Source organism: Chelon labrosus (assembly GCF_963514085.1).
Source record: "Chelon labrosus genome assembly, chromosome: 6".
Classification (NCBI taxonomy): Eukaryota; Metazoa; Chordata; class Actinopteri; order Mugiliformes; family Mugilidae; genus Chelon; species Chelon labrosus.
The window spans coordinates 28,408,695-28,428,052 of record NC_140342.1 but is presented as its reverse complement, the minus strand read 5'-3'; the positions used below and the strand labels follow the sequence as shown (position 1 = coordinate 28,428,052).

Below are 19,358 nucleotides of genomic sequence, written 5' to 3'. Positions count from 1 at the left end.
AATTGACTGAAAGGTGAGAAACCTAAAGCAGCTACACAACTAGTCTTGATTTTATACTATATTCTTTTAATGTGCCACCAGTGGAGAAGTTTTCATTGTTATTTTGCGTACCAGCTTTGTCTGAATCCTTCTTCTCTGTTTTTGCGTCCCCTAACAGGCTGGACTTCTCTCTAACAGAAGACGAAGACAACAACACGATTGTCTTGGACCTGGCAGTGTTCAGGTAGAAACTCTCAGCAGCTTCTTTTATCAAAACTAATATTATTATTATTGATGTGAGTTTTATGTATGAGTTTATTATCTTCTCATCTTAAGATAAGCTGTCTCTAATAGATCTAAACCTACTGCTGTTTCAGAACCAAGAACAGCTGATCCATGATTTTGGAACAAGCTGTTAGGTCTCTCTAACTCACTGAAAGCTATTATTTATTATTTAAAACAACAATAAGGTTGTTTCCTCAGTCAAGTAAAAACCGACAGTAGTCTCGTTACTCTCCTACATTAAGCCCCGCCCCCAAGTGATTTGATTGGCCCAGCAGATCTTTGCTGGAGCAGAATCAGTTCCCAACGGAGAGACAAAGAGATAAACTTTCCTCCATAAAAACATCGTAAGAATAGAAGTTACGATCCTGGTAGAAACTGTTTTAACTGTTTGGTTCTGGACCAACAGATTAAGGGCCTGAAGACGCTGAAGACTTAATGTTGGGTGTGACCAGATTAAGTTCTCCATGAATATTCTGCTAATAGTTTATTGTGATGAATGATCATGTTATTTTGAGGAATCTACTTTTTGTTTTGAGGCCTTTCAGGACTGTACATCAGTGTAAGTGTTGACAATTTTGATTTGGTCTTAAGGCTCATTTAAGTTACATAGACGCCGTAACCTACGTACGTAGACTACACAGGTGTGACACCATTTATACTTGTGCCTCATCAGCCTGGCTCACTCTGTAACATCTCCACCCAAACACTAATCAGCACTGATACATATATATATATATGTAGCAGAAATTTGAATCCTGACTTCATAGTTAGCTTACTGACCGTGATGGAGGCTGCATCAACATCAGAGTCGTACTCTTCCTCCTCATTTTTAGCCACAGGCCTTGTAGCAGCACACTTCCTGTTTCTGTTCATGTGAACTAACCTGGAGCTCCTCACACAGACACATGGACACCTCTCTGATGGACGTGGACGTTCAGCCGACGTACGCCAGAGTCAGCGTCAAGGGAAAGGTAAATACTCGCTCTAGGCTGAAATAACAACATCTTATTATTATGTTTCTCCTCAACTGTGAACTTTCCAACAAACACATTACTTCTGTTTTTGTAGCGTCTTAAAGGGGCAGCAGAGACTTGGCTCTTAGATCTTTGTCAGCAACTTTTCCCGTCGTGGATCATTTCTGATGTGTCCTCCAGCTACGTCATTTACATATGTACCGATCAGCCATAACATTATGACCACCCGCATCTCCCTTTTGCCACCTGAACAGCCCTGACCCATTGAGACACTGACTCCAACAGACCTCTGAATGTGTGCTGTTGCATCTGGCACCAAGACGTTAGCAGCAGGCTAAGTCCTGCTTTAAGTTGAGAGGTCAAGGCACCCACCACAAATGCTGGACTGGATTTGGAGGCCAAGTCGACACCTTGAACTGTTTTTTGTTGTTGTTCCTCAAACCATGACCCATTGGACTGGGTGGACATGGTGTGCAACAATGCTTAGGTATGTCCGTTAAGGTTCTCAGTCATCTAGGTGATGGTTTATCCAAAAATCTGGTTGAAACAAAGTGATCTGGACTTGTAGAGTTTCTTGAAGACGTTTCATCCAAGTCTTTAGTTCTGAAGGAGTAGTGGAGAGTTGGGGTTTAAATAGGAACATCTAGGAACAACATGTCATATCTGGTCGTTTCACACGAGTAACATCCGCAGATGCTTCCACATTTAAAAGCCCAACTCTCCACCAGTCTTTTAGAAACGAAGACTTTGATGAAACGTCTTCAATAAACTCTTCAACTCCAGCTGCTCTTGGTTCAGTTTTGTTGTTTTGGATGTAGACGATGCTTCGGTAGGTGCTACATGTCAAAATAACATCCACATGAATGTAAGAACCCAACGTCAAAGCTTCATCATATCTCCACCGACTTGTCTTCTTCCCATAATGCATCCTGGTGCCACGTGTTCTCCAGGTGAGTGACGCACAGAGGACAAAACTATTACTAATATATCCCACCCACTAACAGGTGCCAGCCATGCCACGTCATAATGTTATGGCTGATTGCTGTATATCTTGTAAAGTTTCAACCCTTGCCTTCACCTTTTGCTGAATGCTTTAATCTGACACGTCTGACTAAACTCTTCTATCTGCTGCACTTCCTCCATGTAATTATCTGACAGCTGTATGTAGTGATTCATCTGAGAGTTCACCGAGACGCCGCTCGTTGCTCGTCGGGAGCGGAGGGACGACGCGTGAGTGATGAAGAGTCAGATTTAGAGCAAATAAAAGGCCGTCGCGATCTGCTGAATCATCAGACCTGCTCCTGAGATCGGCATCTCTGATACATTTATGGGGGCACTTTATTACACCTGCTGGGAAGTCATTTACCCGGCGCTGTTTATTTATTTATTATTTTACTCCCAAAATGGCAGCCGTCCAAGGAGCATCAAGTTTCTGGTAAAAACCTAAAAGGGCTCAGTCCGGCTTTGGAAAGTTTGGACGTAAGAGGCTGTAGAGAGTTTGTTTATTTTGCCCTCTTACATGTTCTTGAGTTCCACTTGAGTATTTATGGAGGCTTGTTTTATGCGGGGGGGTCAGCCTGAGTGGACGGGTGGGGTGATTTACGCTGTGATACATCAACTCAGGCCTTTTAATAAGAGCTCGTTTATAGGAGCATCTGTGAGGAGTGTTTATCACGTCGGACGCCGAGAGTTTTCAGACTTTTCCTTCTTAGCGTGGATTCCCCCACAGAAACCAAAATTAACTTTATCTCCAGTTCGTCCACATGGTTCATTTTTGGTTTTGATTGATCGCAGCTGTTCTCATCCCGAGCTATTCTGGTCACTCTCGCCAAGTCCTTTCTGGAAAGCGTGTCTAAAAAAAGACCCCACTAATGATTAAAGTCATTTGACACACTGGGACGGCGTCGCTGTCCGTCCAGCGCATTAATCTCTCTAATTAAACTTGTGAATAATTTACTCTGCAGATGTTTCAGATAGTTCTGCCGGCTGAAGTGAAGCCCGACAGTTCGACCGCTCAGAGGTCCCAAACCACCGGACACCTGGTCCTGACGATGCCCCGGGTATGTACAGTTACAGTCGCTGCAGCAGGACAACTTTTAACAGGCTGCTGGGGTGAAGAGACGCAGAGGGAAACTTTATGGATCAAACCTCAACTGATGTTAAAGGTCTACGTTGTTCCTCTGAGGAGGATGGGAACGTCACGAGACACTGTTGAAACTCCGACAATGAACCATAACCTTCCTGGTTTCCGTCGAGCTCAGCACTCGGCTTTAAATGATCTAAAAATACACTCTGATTGAAGCAACCACACACCTATAGTCCCATCTGAGAAGAAGTGGTTCTAAAGGAAGTTAGCAAAGCTCTTTTTAGCTTTTTAGCCTGGGTTTGTTGAAAGTTGTTCATTAGCTGAGTTAGGATTATTGTGATTAGGGCTGCAACCACTCATCCATCATGTGCTGCAGTGTTTATTAAAAAAAAAGCCCAAACCCAAAAACATCAAAAGTGAGGAAATTCATTAAACAGACACTTTGAGAGATGCTTGTTGTTGTAAATAATTCATCTTGCAGAAGACAGAATCCCAGAAGAAGAAGAAGAAGTTGAACTTTTAGTAAAATTAGAACCTCTCGTAGACGAACTGCTGAATATTACGACGATTAAAGTTAACGGCTAACATGGCAGGAGAAGTTCTGTTTATTATTTATTAGTTAATCAGACAATTAATTGACTAAATTAAAACTGAAAAATAATGGTTTTATGCAGGTTAGAGCATAGACTGTATATAAATATGGACAACATGTCTCTACTTCCTCTCTTTGGCTAAACCGACTCTATTTTCCCGGGGATGTGGACGGCGCCATCTTGTGAGTTTGGATTCAGAGTCTGATCAGAACCGCTTTACGGAGTGGTTGCCATGGCTACAGGTGGTCGCCATTATGTCACATCCTGTTTCTATAGCGTCAACTGACTAAAATGAAATTTATTCAGAAAATCGACTCTTTAACATTAATCAACATTATATTAAATACCTAAAATGACAGAAACCATCCTTGAATATAAATTATATCGCGTATTTTAGTGTTTTAGTTTGGCCCAAGCCCCGCCCACTAACACGGAGGGGGTGGAGCTTATGACCTATACTGCAGCCAGACACCAGGGGGAGCTCTACTTGATTTGTCTTCACTTTAGAGGAGCAGTTCCACCGTCCATCTTTATACAGTCTACGGTCTAGATACAGATGTTGAAATAATGTGTTATTATGTTCTAGTTCTGCTCCTGCTTGTTAAGATCTGACATTTTGCACTCTGACTTTTAATGAAGGAACTCTTTATAGTGTCTATAAAGAGAGAAACAGATGCTGACAGTGCAGAGTCATGACTGCCACTATTAATCCTCCGTATGCTTTCAGATACAGCCTGCGCCACGGTGCCAGTAAACGGTTCTGAAATCTGCAGGAAAAAACCAGTGAACACGTTTATTTTAATTTCCTCCTTCCTCCTTTTAGGCTGAAGGTGAAATCAAAGTGACAAAGACCGTCCCACGTCCTCCCAGAGCGCGAGAAATCAGACGCAGCAGCTCGTCGGAGGACAATAAAAGGTTAGAGATGCTCTCGACGCCCACTACAGCTGCAAACCTCATGATATGACAGGAAGGAAAACTAACACGTTGTCCAAAAAACAACATCTAAACAGCTCCTGTCCGTCGTTTATATAACACATTTGTCTATTCTTGGTATTTTTATTGAAATCATACCAACGAGACATCACTGAAAAATAACAATTAGTCATAAATTGCTGCTTCTGTGTGTTAATTAAAAGGCCACTACTGCTCATGTGGCTGTTTGCGGCTACGATGAACTAATCAGAGTCACTCATTGGTCTCGGTCGGCCGTGCTGCTGGTCTTTGTGTGGCCTTGACTTGAATGCACACATATTTAAAAAGCCTCGGTCTTATCAGGTCCCCGTTGTCTTAATTACAGTTGCCTGTTATATATTAAACAGTTTTATCAGCCGTGTTGATGATAGCGCTGCTTCCTGCTAATGACCGAGTGCTGGGCTCAGATAACCTTGACCGGAGCTGCAGCGTCACACCGGGAGGACTCGGTGCAGTAACACACTCAGCTGGACGCGTCTTCTCTCTGGTCTTCATAGCTTCAGGCAGTCAGGCTCAAACCTACACACATCTCACAGACATCCAGTGAAGAACGAATGTTTTCGTCTTCAGCCAACGGTATGGTTTCCCTCGCTCTGGTAGCAGATGAATCAGCCCTCTTCAGTCCTGATCAGTTCAGCGGCAGTAGAATGAATTTTGAACCAACACATGTCTCCCTGGTGATGTTAGCATGAGGAGTAAATACGATATAAAATGTCTAAATGTTAGACTGGAAGCCTTTTCAAGTTTCATGCTCAATGAAACGTTAAATGTTAAAATGAACATGTGCTCATGAAACAGGAGGAATGAGAAGTGACGTTCTGTCTCTGATATAAACCTGCTAACCCGTTACTGTCCTGGTCACTTGACAATCTCCACCTGTCCATCTCTAAGTCCCTGTGTCTCCACCTGGTCTTAATCTAAATGTGTCTCCACATGCGTCCCCAGCCAGCACTTGAGATCTGATCTCAGTTTGTGTGTCTGTAAATCAGCAGCGCCATCATGTGGTCAGTAGAATATTGTAGCAGCTGCTGTCTCTAATGGATCTCTACCTACCGCTGGATCAGAACCATCAACAGCTGCTGGTTGACTTGGAGACATGATCCAGATGTTGGAGCAAGATGGAAAGACTCTCACATGTTAAGATCTGATTTATTTAAGGAAGGGAGGAAGGGAGGAAGCAAGGGAGGATGGGAGGAAGAGGAAGGAAGGGAGGAAGGGAGGATGGGAGGAAGAGGAAGGGCGGAAGGAAGGGAGGAAAGAAGGGAGGGAGGAAGGAAGGAAGGAAATGGAAGAAAAGGGAATGGAGTTCTTTATGATGTTAGTTGCTTTAGAGAAGGAAGGAAGGAAGACAAGGGAGAAAAAAGAAGGGAGGAAAAAATGAAAGATGGAAGAAAGGAGGAAGGAAAAAGGAAGTCTCACATATTAAGTTCTTCTTTATTTGTGACAATAGTTATTTTAGAGAAGGAAGGAAGGAGGAAAAGAAGGAAGGAAGCAACGTAGGAAGGAAAGAAAGAAGGAAGGAAGGAAGGAAGCAGAGGAAGGAAGGAAGTAAAGAAAGAAAGAAGGAAGGAATGTAGGGGGGAAGGAAGCTCATCTTCAGAGTAACGTCTCTGCTGATAAATAAGGACACAAATAAGTCCATGTCTTTAATTAGTTGATTCTAGTTTAGCTTTATTTCTTATTAAGTTAGTAAACAGGACAGAATATTTTAAAAGGCTCTAATTACTAATGATTACTTAATGCTTTATGTCTTTTCAGGTGATGGTATTTTTAATAGTGGTTGTGTTTCTTTTCTGATTCAGCAACTTTAACATCTGAAGCCTGACGCTGGTCTCACTGAGGTGTAGTTTAGTTGAGTATCTTCTCCTCTAATGTCTGATTGAACCTCTAATGTTTCCTCTCTTTGCCTGGAGCTCCTCACCATCATCATTACCATTTTATGACTGAGAGACGCTTCTTGTCCTTCAGCCGGCCCCGTCCAACGCGATAAAGAGCCCCGCTGCAATCCTGAAGCCTCAAATTAAACCTTTGATAAAAATGCTGAGCCGCTCCTGCACCGCGGCGAGGTGACAGGTGAGCGGCGCCGCTAGCTGCTGACTTATTGCATTATTTGGACATGATTAGGGGCGACCTTTGACCCCAGGCTCACCCACAGACTCTGTATTCTGCCTCGGGCTCAGGTGGAAATGGATCTGAATTTACTTGATGACACGAGGCAGCGCGACGTGTATCATGAAATGGAATATCACACGTTATCTGAAAACCACAACTCATGGCAGCCAGGATTGTTTCCTGGGAGGATTTAAAAGGTTAAAGTTCAAGGTTAAACAGAATATGTGGTGGAAGACTAAAAATAGATGTCCACCACCACACAATAGATAAATAAAAAAGATGAGAGAATAAACTCCAAGTCAAAACAGTTTAGAAAATATTAATTATTTCTCAATAATTTGATAATCTGAGATAAGGTTGATCTTTCTTAGAGTTGGTCTCCTGTAGCGTCCTAAAGTCTGTCCTTGTCTTCCTTGTCTTCTCCTAGAGTTGGTCTCCTGTAGCGTCCTAAAGTCTGTCCTTGTCTTCCTTGTCTTCTCCTAGAGTTGGTCTCCTGTAGCTTCCTAAAGTCTGTCCTTGTCTTCCTTGTCTTCTCCTAGAGTTGGTCTCCTGTGTCTTCCTAAAGTCTGTCCTTGTCTTCCTCGTCTTCTCCTAGAGTTGGTCTCCAGTAGCTTCCTAAAGTCTGTCCTTGTCTTCCTCGTCTTCTCCTAGAGTTGGTCTCCTGTAGCGTCCTAAAGTCTGTCCTTGTCTTCCTCGTCTTCTCCTAGAGTTGGTCTCCTGTAGCTTCCTAAAGTCTGTCCTTGTCTTCCTTGTCTTCTCCTAGAGTTGGTCTCCTGTGTCTTCCTAAAGTCTGTCCTTGTCTTCCTTGTCTTCTCCTAGAGTTGGTCTCCTGTAGCTTCCTAAAGTCTCTCCTTGTCTTCCTTGTCTTCTCCTAGAGTTGGTCTCCTGTAGCTTCCTAAAGTCTGTCCTTGTCTTCCTTGTCTTCTCCTAGAGTTGGTCTCCTGTAGCTTCCTAAAGTCTGTCCTTGTCTTCCTTGTCTTCTCCTAGAGTTGGTCTCCTGTGGCTTCCTGAAGTCTGTCCTTGTCTTCCTTGTCTTCTCCTAGAGTTGGTCTCCTGTGTCTTCCTAAAGTCTGTCCTTGTCTTCCTTGTCTTCTCCTAGAGTTGGTCTCCTGTGTCTTCCTAAAGTCTGTCCTTGTCTTCCTTGTCTTCTCCTAGAGTTGGTCTCCTGTAGCTTCCTAAAGTCTGTCCTTGTCTTCCTTGTCTTCTCCTAGAGTTGGTCTCCTGTGTCTTCCTAAAGTCTGTCCTTGTCTTCCTTGTCTTCTCCTAGAGTGGACTGGATTCAGTCCAATAAATCTTTCAGTCAAAGTTAATGTAGTGTGGAGAGGGTAGCTGGTACCTTGTGTTCTCTACTCCAGAAATGTTCTGGTCATCCAACGCTGCCATAAACTCCCTAACCCTCTCTGGAAGATGTTTCTCCTTGACTCTGTCTCCAGGAAACTTTTCTCTTCTTTTAAACGTTCAGTGTTTGTTGTTGTTGTTTGGGTGCAGCCTTTGACTGAGTGGACTCCATGGATTCTGTTTAGATGATCAACTACTACCACCTCACCACACATCCACATTGGACAATTCCTCTTCTTCTTCTTCTTTTTCTTCTTCTTCTTTGATTGTTGGCTCTAGATAAGATCAGCGTTGGCTGAAGCCTGATACAGATCCGGTCCGATCATTTTAAAAATGCCTGGATCAGCCTGATACTGATCTGGACCCCTCTAATAGCTCCTTGTTCTCTAACCCCTGACCCCGGTCCTCGCTGCCTCCTGACCTCTACAAACTTTCCAACAAATCTCTGTATCAATACTGCACCATCTGCATTTATCAGTCTCCAGGTCTCTCATTACAGCGTGTTCTCAGTCTGATAATAAGGTGCGACTTCACCTCTGTCGATGGTGCGTGGACCTCATTACCTGTGAGATATGATGACCAGTGGGCCTCTGCCTTAGGTGACCTATTACACTGTGGACTTCCTAACTAGGGAGGGCATTAGTGGAGGAGCCCTGAACTAATGACTCCATCCATCTCTCATAGGGTGGCGCTGATGATTAGCTTTACCTGTTACCAAGATGAACCGGACCAGGCTCCAAGACGTTATAAATCACAGCCTCGCTCCACCTCTTTGTCATTAATACACCGTGGAGTCATTTGGCTTCTTTACAGCGTTGTCAGTTAAAGGGAATTCATTAAGAGGCTCACGTCTGAACATCTGTCTCTGTGTCCACGGTATGTGATGAACTAAGGCTGTAACTCATCAACACACAAGACAAGACAAGAAGACTAAAGTTTAAACCAGCTCAGCTTTCAATAATCAGTACGATAAAAAATAGTCTCAGTGAATCTTTATTAAACAATACAATAACAGATTCTCATTATTCACTTTTAGTTAATAAAACAACAGTGACCTGTAAAAGAGAAAACTGAACCCAGTTACTTTATCCACGTTCAGACTTTGATCTGATCTGAGTCTGAACACGACTGAACATCTGTCAGCAGCGACTCTGAGGATGGAAGCTTCAATTCCTTCCTTTTTGGTTCCTGTTTCTTTCTTTCATTTTATTCTTTCCTTTGTCTTCCTTCCTTCCTTCCTTCCTTCCTTCCTCTCTGCTTCCTCTTTTCTTCCATTTCCTTCCTTCCTTCCCTCTTTCCTTCCTTCCTTCATCCCCTATTCTTCCATTTCCTTCCTTCATCCCCTACTCTTCCATTTCCTTCCTTCCTTCCTTCCTTCCTTCCTTCCTTCCCTCTTTCCTTCCTTCCTTCATCCCCTATTCTTCATTTCCATCCTTCCTTCCTTTGTTCATCCCATATTCTTCCATTTCCTTCATTCCTCTTCCTTCCTCTCTTCCTTTCTGTCTTTCTTCCCTTCTTTCCTTCCCTCCCTCTTTCCTTTCTCTTCCTTCCTTCCTTCCCTCCTTGCTTCTTTCTTTCCTTCCTTTCTCTTTTCCTTTCATCCTTCCTTCTGCCTTTTCTTCCTTCCATTTTTCTTCCTGTGTATTTCTTTCCTTTGTCTTCCTTCCTTCCTTCCTTCCTAAAGTCAGGTGATGGTATTTTTAATAGTGGTTGTGTTTCTTTTCTGATTCAGCAACATTAACATCTGAAGCCTGACGCTGGTCTCATTGAGGTGTAGTTTAGTTGAGTATCTTCTCCTCTAATGTCTGATTGAACCTCTAATGTTTCCATTTCCTTCCTTCCTTCCTTCCTTCCTTCCTTCCTTCCTTCCTTCCTTCCTTCCCTCTTTCCTTCCTTCCTTCATCCCCTATTCTTCATTTCCATCCTTCCTTCCTTTGTTCATCCCATATTCTTCCATTTCCTTCATTCCTCTTCCTTCCTCTCTTCCTTTCTGTCTTTCTTCCCTTCTTTCCTTCCCTCCCTCTTTCCTTTCTCTTCCTTCCTTCCTTCCCTCCTTGCTTCTTTCTTTCCTTCCTTTCTCTTTTCCTTTCATCCTTCCTTCTGCCTTTCTTCCTTCCATTTTTCTTCCTGTGTATTTCTTTCCTTTGTCTTCCTTCCTTCCTTCCTTCCTTCCTTCCTTCCTTCCTTCCTCTCTGCTTCCTCTTTTCTTCCATTTCCTTCCTTCCCTCTTTCCTTCCTTCCTTCATCCCCTATTCTTCCATTTCCTTCCTTCCTTCTTCCTTCCTTCCTTCCTTCCTTCCTTCCTTCCTTCCTTCATCCCCTATTCTTCCATTTCCTTCCTTCCTTCCTTCCTCTCTGCTTCCTCTTTTCTTCCATTTCCTTCCTTCCTTCCTTCATCCCCTATTCTTCCATTTCCTTCCTTCCTTCCTTCCTTCCGTCATCCCCCATTCTTCCATTTCCTTCCTTCCTTCCTTCCTTCTTTCCTTCCTTCCTTCATCCCCTATTCTTCCATTTCCATCCTTCCTTCCTTTGTTCATCCCCTATTCTTCCATTTCCTTCATTCCTCTTCCTTCCTCTCTTCCTTTCTGTCTTCCTTCCCTTCTTTCCTTCCCTCCTTTTTTCCTTCCTCTTCCTTCATTACTTCCTTCCCTCCCTCCTTGCCTCTTTCTTTCCTTCCTTTCCCTTTTCCTTCCATCCTTCCTTCTGCCTTTCTTCCTTCCATTTTTCTTCCCGTTTCTTTCTTTACTTTCCTTCTTTACTTTGTCTTCCTTCCATCCCCTTTTCTTCCATTTTCTTCCTTCCTTCCCTAACTGCTTCTTTCTTTCCTTCCTTTGTCTTTTCCTTCCACTTCCATCATATTTCTGCCTTCCTTCGTTTTTCTTTCTTTCTTTCTTTCTTTCTTTCCTTCCTCTTCCTTCCTTCATTCCTTCCTTCCTTCCCTCCTTCCTTCCTTTCATCCTCCCCTTCCTTCCTCTCTTCCTTCATTCCTTCTCTAAAATAACTAACGTCAGACAAGCAGCTGTTGATGGTTCTGATCCAGCGGTAGGTAGAGATCCATTAGAGACAGCAGCTGCTACAATATTCTACTGACCACATGATGGCGCTGCTGATTTACAGACACACAAACTGAGATCAGATCTCAAGTGCTGGCTGGGGATGCATGTGGACGCCGATTTATGTTTTCCTCCGTGGGTGCTCATGAGCGCACGCCCTTTAAAAAAACAAAACAAAAAAAACAGCCGTTTCGCATTTCAGAACCTTAGCAAATGGACAGCGGCCGACACGAACACACACGCATAGACTCGATACTAAAGCCGTAAAGTAGGCTATTTTTCAGGACAGCCCACTCTTCAAAAATACAGATAGGATTGGAGATGAAAGGTTGAACTAAACGCGATCAGCTTCGTGGGAAATTAAGAATCAATGCCACCTGTCTGGCACATGTGGGTGCTCAGTATTTGCTCCGGTGCTCGAGCACCGGAGCACCCACGGTTTCGGCGCCTATGCATGTGGAGACACATTTATATTGAGACCAGGTGGAGACACAGGGACTTAGAGATGGACAGGTGTTGATTGGACTGTACAGGTTGGGTGTTGATCAGACTTATGTCCCTCTCTGAGTCCTCATGACCTGTTTTGTCTGGTTCTTATCTCAACCTGAGCAGACCTGCGACGTCAGCTCATTTCCACTCCTCCTAAAAACATGATCCCGTGTGGATCGGTGGCCGCAGACACTAAACAGAAGCTGCTGATGTTGCTCCAGCAGCCGGGTACAACTCAATTACAACTCCATTATCAACCTGAGAGCGATAACCCTGCACCCGCTCTCAGTCCTGATAAAAGCTTAGTCATAGTTTGATTTCTGCAGACATCCATGAGGCTCACATTAGCGTTCGGTTTACTCACTTTGCATTATTGATATTGTTTCTGTTTGCTCTGCTGCTTTAGGGAAAACACCTGGAAAAACAAACCTCCAGCTGCATGAATGAATATTTTCCAGGATATCATTTCTGGCAGCGAGAGGACAGTCGAGTATTTATGAATAATTACCTGGTATACAGTTACCTGACAGTTATTTTATTTAAGTTCAACATAAGTTATGATCCTGTGATGGAAAAGGTTGTTAAATAGGTTACTGCTCCAGTGTGAGGGATCTGGTGCTGGATGGACATCTGAAGACACTGCCACACTATCTGGGGTATAGTTTTTTGACCATTATTGGAGCATTCTTTTCATTTTAAGGCCCAGAATATACTCAACACTTTTAGCTGCAGATTACTAATTTTATCTGTTGACGTCTTCAGTACTCAGTGTTAAATCATCTTCTACCATGTGGCACTACAATCTAAATAATATCTAGAGAGCAGAATATCTGTGAAGTTTCTCCTTTAGTGTGTGATGCAACCAGATTTCAAAATCATATAGGATTTAAAAAACTCTTTTTGACCATGATTGGAGCATTTACTTATAATTTAAAGCCCAAAATATACTCAACACGTTGGTCGTTTAGCTGCAGATCTAGTTTCTATAGAAAATGAATCCTTGTTATGCTTGTCTTTTCTATACTTCTATAAATTGTCTGTGTTAACCTGTGGGTTAGAACCAACAGAGCAGCATACAGCTTTAATTTTTTTTGCCATACAAGCAGCAGTTTCTCCATAAACCCAGTTTGGACACCGTACTACATTTACTAAACATTCGCTCTAAAAATAGACGCTCATTTTCTTCTCTATCAGCGAGAAACTTGCCCAAATCACTTTCCCATTTCTCTACGAGCCCGGCCAGGTAATTCTTCCCGCTGCATTCATTTCTGTGACGAATGAATCTGGATGTGAAAGTGTTGTTACTGTACAGCGTATGTCCTGTGGCAGCTTTATTCCCCTCTCAATAAACAAGAACGCACGCAGTAATGAAGGGCTCCTCGTCCTGCCAGCTCTTTATGGTCGGCCGCTGTACAGGAGATTAAATTATAATAACCACGCTCCTCCTGGAAAATCAGCACATTTCATTATTATTTTTTTTTTCTCGCCCACGGTGTACACGTTATAGACTGATACCATAGAACAGATACGACAGGAGGTGTAATGGTAGCGCTGCTCATACTACGCCTTTTTAATTTAAAATGACCTTTTTTCTTACAGATTTAAACCCCTGAAGCAAAAACAAAAAGCAGCTTGATAAACTATGGAGCAGCGGTAACAACATTTGAATGTGACCTTTGATTTATGACCAAATAAATAGCTGCTAAACAGTTTTGTGTTTAAATGCTAGCATGCAAAACTATGGCACTTCCTGCTGTTATACAAAACTGAAGCCCAAAGTGAAGCGCTAATGGACGCTGCCATCTTCTTCTAGTGACATCGTTTATATGTTTCTCGTATTTCTTTCCCAGATACCTTGAGAGGGCATTCATTGGTTCTATATGATTTAATGATCTGAACAGCAGGAAGAAAACTACTAAAAATTATTTGAGACACATAAAAGAGACAAAAACAACCCAAAGATGAAGAAAATATGGTTCAACACTCACAAATGTAGTATTTAAATGAGGAGTAATTAAAAAGAAATATATAAAATATATATATTAAGGAAAACTGAAGCCAAAGTGTAGCGTAAATGGGCGGCGCCATCTTCATTCCAGATGTTACACTATAATTTAAATAATATCTTGTGTTGTGGACACGTTTGAGATCAGAGAGCTGAATATCTGTCAAGTTTCTCCTTTAGTGTGCAACGCAACCAAATTTCAAAATCATGTAGGATTTAATGTTGAAGTATGACTGGATGAAATATCTAAAACAAAGGCAACGGGACGTTTCACCACTCATCTAATTATTATTTCTGTGGATCAGAAGCAATAAAAAAACAATAATGTTAGAAAAATAAAATAAAAAACAACATTTGTTAGATGGTCAAATTTGAGCAATTTTTGTGAATTTTGGTTAAATTGCTATTTTCCTTTAGAAACTTCTTTTTCATGAGTCTTGATTTAAAGGCAGGCGAAGAAAATAAATCCTGTTTTAAAAGGTAATTGATTGTTTTTACTGGCGGCACAGTGGGGTGGTGGTTCTGGGTTCTAATCCATCAGCCGACTGGGACCTTTCCAACGACAGCTGGGATAGGCTCCAGCCCCCCCACGGCCCCCCAGAGGACAAGCGGTTACAGAAAATGAATGAATGAATGAATGTTTCTGCTTAGTTTGGTTTATTTTCTGCTTAGTAACTGACAAACATGATTTAATGATCTGAACAGTTTAATAAAAATGAGACGACAAAACAATCCAAAGACAGACACTGAAGAAAATACTGGTTAAAACTCACAAATTTAGAATTTATTTGAGGAGAAACTAAAAAAAAGTGCGTTAGAGACACATTTAAATCTTTTCACTGTAACTGGCCTTCATCAGATATTCACAGAGGGAATATTTACATCCTCCTACCTAAGATATTAAACATTTTGAACGTGACATGTGGTGACTTATGCACACAGACGGCCCAGTATATATAAATATATACATATGCAGGTACTGGCCTTTATGTAATGGAACACCTTAAACTGCAACGCATGCTTGCACAGTCATATTTATAGTCGGCGGGTTTAACTGCACGTCACATGCGCCGCGCCTCTGCAGCATATATTACATCTATATCAGCTTCTTTATCGACCTTGTACATTAAATCTTGCAGGATTTGACGTCTCTGCGTCGGCATCAACAACAGATTTATCCTCCATTCTCTCATTTGGACTCTCTTAAGCCTTTTAAACTTGACCTACGTGTCACTGCGGCGGTCAATAAGTGCTGATTAAATTTAATCGGATAGAAGGCAACTATTAGAATAAGAATTCATGTGGGGAAATAAAGAAGTGCATATAGAGTTTGATGAATTGTTTATTTGTGGTTTTTCATACTGTGTTTTTTCTTTTTATGCCAGTGTCACAACAAACTGCTTGTTTGATTGGCTGGTATTGGTCTGATTAAATCATGCTTTGATATATATACCAGTACAAATACCAGAAAACCTATAATCTATAGATAAATGTGATTAGATGGTTGAAATCACTAATGGTGCTGAAGGTAATGGATCAATTGATAAAGTAGATGTTAAATTATTGAAAGTCACAGTCATGGAAAAATGGTGAAAAAGCTAAATGTAATGGATAAACTGCTAAAAAGTTCACGGTATATCTAAAATAAAGTTGAGTGAGATGTTTCACCACTCATCCTTCGTAGGTAAAGGCTTCAGAAACTTAATTTAATGCTTCAACATGAGCCAAACTAAGATTAACTCAACAAATCAGAGATAAGTAGTTCTCTAATGTATCTCCAATGGTATTGGGAAAATGGTACAGGTGCATAAACATGTTTGAAATTGGTAATGTTGTTATTAGATATGTAGATATGTATAAATGATTAAAAACCGTAGCAACAAATTGACATTGTTTGCTAAATGTGGAAAAGCTAAGGGAAGTGGCTAAATAGCTTAAATAGTTAATTGTGTAAGTAGCTAAAAGTAATCCAACTGTCAAACCATCTGAAATATGTGACTAACAGCTTAAATAGTTGGATAAATCTCTAAAGTCTTTTAAACTTGATCAGGACAACTGAAAGTATGAGCTAAACTAAGTTCAACGAAGACTCTCAGGTGTTCAGGTCCCAGTATAGATATAAAGTTGTTTCACCACTCATCCTTGGGACGTAAAGGCTGAAAGAAAAATGTATTTAATGTTGTAACAGAGGCCAAACAACAACTGATAAGATTAACTCAACAAATAAGAGGAAATAGTTCAGTAATGTATCTCCAGAGGTATGAGGAAAATGGTACAGGTGGATAAACGTGAATCAAATTACTAATGTTGCTAAAGGCAAAGCTGAAACAAAGTGAAAAGGACTTGTTTGAGTTTTATGGACGAGCACCAACTAAAACCAACTAAACACAGAGAATTTAAACCCGTGGGGGTCTGGGGCCTATCCCAGCTATCACTGGGGTGAGAGGCAGAGAATCATGAACCCAACCAGCATGTCTTTGGACGGTGGGAGGAAGCTGGAGAACCTGGAGAGAACCCACGCAGAACATCTGGTTTAAAATAAGTTCAGACCTACTGAACACCTGGTGTTGATGACAGACTCCATCAGATCTAGATGTTGGACGTGGATGTTCCTCCATATGTTGCTTCAAACGTGATGCTTCAAAATCAGTTTGTTCTCAAATTAATTTTTTCTTTTTATCTTTCAACAGAGACAATAATGTCCCTGAGAAGCTGGAGGTCGACCCCAGCAAGCGTACGACCGTCGACCTCGCCGGCATCGTGCCACGACAGAGCAGCAGAGGAGGTCCACTGGAAACATCTAGAGCTGCTCCACCGGCCCCAGGACGCCTCCATGAAGGGTTTGTGGACGACCCCGACGTCCCCCCACTCATATAGAAGACACGGTGCAGATAAACTACGAGTGTTTATGGATGAAAAGACTGAATCAGACCAAAACTACCTGACCTTCACACGAGGCTTTTACAATCGATTTCTACTGGAGTTCACTCTTACTTCCTGCAATGACCCTGGCATGCAGTGGACGCTCTGTTAATACCAGTGTTTTGCATGTTTTGCATTGTTTTTACATAAAAACATCACTTTTTAAATTAAAAATCAAATAAACTCTTATTAATTTAGTCTAAAACCAAACCTGCACCATCACCCTGGAGATCCTCCTCCTTCTCTCGGTGGCAGCTGCTAAAACCTCAGGTTACCTCTTTGCAGATGTTATTATTTTTTCTGTCTCTTTATATTTTTTTCTCGTACAGTTCGGCTGCTGAAAGGAAATAAATCCTCCGTCAGCTGAGTTCTGGCCCTTTTTCCTTGCGATGCTTCTTCTCAGAATCCCCGGAAGCGTATTCTGTGCCAGACTCTGATCAGAGAGGCTCCTCTTCGTGCCCAGAGGACAACGGTCCAAACATATTTTGAAGCTTGTTCATCTCTCCTTGAAACTCTGCTGGAGTCTCCCGGGTCTTAACTTTTACTCTGAGTTGTCACAAGGAAAAACTCAGAGGTCACGACTCCTCCTCCTCCTCCTCCTCCTCCTCCTCCTCTTCATCCTCTGAGTGCCTCCAGAAATCATTTTGGCATCGGACCATTTTTTCCTCCTGACAGCCTCACTGTTCTTCCATCATCCTGCCTTCTATATTTGGACAGCGTGGCTCGAACCATGAGGGAGGTTTGGATGAGGAGCAGCTCGTCCAGATCTCTGAATGTGAGGATTTAGAGTTTTTCAAATCTATTTTAGAAAGAGAAGAGCTCTGAGTTTATCGTTTAAGGTTTTAAAGTGATGCAGAAGCTCAGTAGAGACTGATTGGAGGTTTACTGGCAGCTTCATTAGTCATTAATAAATAATCTTCATGTGGCCGAGATGATTCTAGTTTTTTTTCTGTTTGATGAGACAAACCAACGTTACCGCCGGTCGTTAGAAAAATCCTCACGAGGCCGAGTTTGTTATTAGAGTCGATCATTAGAGATCATCATCGCTCTGGGACCATCGTGATGGTTTAATGGGTCAGTTTTGTTTTTTTGTTCTCTGCTGTGGGTTTTTAACGAGTAAATTCACCTTTGGTCCTTTAATCTATGAAACCAGAAAGAGAAGTAGAAGAAGAAGACGAAGAATAACCTGGACCAGTGGAGTCACCATGGAGACTACTTCCTGGACCAGAGAGACCTGGACCAGTGGAGTCACCATGGAGACTACTTTCTGGACCAGAGAGACCTGGACCAGTGGAGTCACCATGGAGACTACTTCCTGGACCAGAGAGACCTGGACCAGTGGAGTCACCATGGAGACTACTTTCTGGACCAGAGAGACCTGGACCAGTGGTCACCACGGAGACTACTTCCTGGACCAGAGAGACCTGGACCAGTGGTCACCATGGAGACTACTTTCTGGACCAGAGAGACCTGGACCAGTGGTCACCACGGAGACTACTTCCTGGACCAGAGAGACCTGGACCAGTGGTCACCATGGAGACTACTTCCTGGACCAGAGAGACCTGGACCAGTGGAGTCACCATGGAGACTACTTTCTGGACCAGAGAGACCTGGACCAGTGGTCACCACGGAGACTACTTTCTGGACCAGAGAGACCTGGACCAGCGGAGTCACCATGGAGACTACTTTCTGGACCAAAGAGACCTGGACCAGTGGAGTCACCATGGAGGATGCTAAAAGCCAGAAACACAACCCCCAACCAGCCTCCCTCCTCTCTGCTGGGTTATCTGCTTCTTATCTGTCCAGGCTCCATCGCCTCCTCATTGATTTTTTTCTTTTTGTCTGTTGCCATGGCAGCAGATGGGATGGGCCCACTGGTTCTGTGCACTCGACCCGGGTCAGACGGCTCTGACTCAAAATGTTCATCTTTTCTTTTCTCTCTGTTTACTCAGCTGATCACATTCACAGCTACAAGACACGTTGGAGCATAAATACCTTCACCTGTCTCAGAGATCTACCAGAGATGTCCTCGTCCCATCTGACCCAAAATGTCTTCTAATAGACTTGGGGGACTTGTGAGCTGCCCCCCCCCAGAAGATCTCATGACGAGAGTCTGTTAACGACCAGATACTCACCTTGACTTGTTCAACTCCAACGAATCATTAATATCCAGACCTGCTCACTGTTCCTGGATGAAAACCCGGTGACGTTTGATCACATGTAGGTTTTGCATTTTGACAGAAAATAAATTAAATGATCCTGAAGCCACAAAAATAAACTCCATTAATAGAAGGAGCCAGTAGATGGGACTGTATCTGGGGTCCCGGGGCCCGTACGTTCTGCTGCTCCGGTCCAGCAGGAACCAGACCAGGTATCTGGAGCTGCAGGATGTTTTTATTGGAGTATTTATCTGGAGTGAGACGTGTGTCATGTGATGATTTAGGTTGATGATAATCTAGATATCTGTGGTTCATTATGTCTCCGTGGTTCAGTGTCATCACGGGTCCGTCTTTAATCGGTCGGTCGTCGCCTCAGCTCCGTTTAATTAAC

The 19,358-nt window shown here is 42.6% G+C and overlaps 1 protein-coding gene across 1 annotated transcript in view; it reads left to right on the top strand.

The window, feature by feature from the left end:
* Positions 1-16,935, top strand: part of dnaaf11 (dynein axonemal assembly factor 11) — a gene marked incomplete at its 5' end in the record, with an annotated part of 29,548 nt that extends 12,613 nt beyond the window's left edge. The window contains 5 exons of the mRNA XM_084545812.1: positions 158-223; positions 1,166-1,235; positions 3,203-3,298; positions 4,741-4,832; positions 16,577-16,935. Coding sequence (XP_084401938.1) covers positions 158-223; positions 1,166-1,235; positions 3,203-3,298; positions 4,741-4,832; positions 16,577-16,763 — 511 coding nt within the window. The 3' untranslated portion in view covers positions 16,764-16,935. The remainder of the gene's footprint in view (positions 1-157; positions 224-1,165; positions 1,236-3,202; positions 3,299-4,740; positions 4,833-16,576) is intronic.
* Between the last annotated feature and the right edge of the window lie 2,423 nt (positions 16,936-19,358).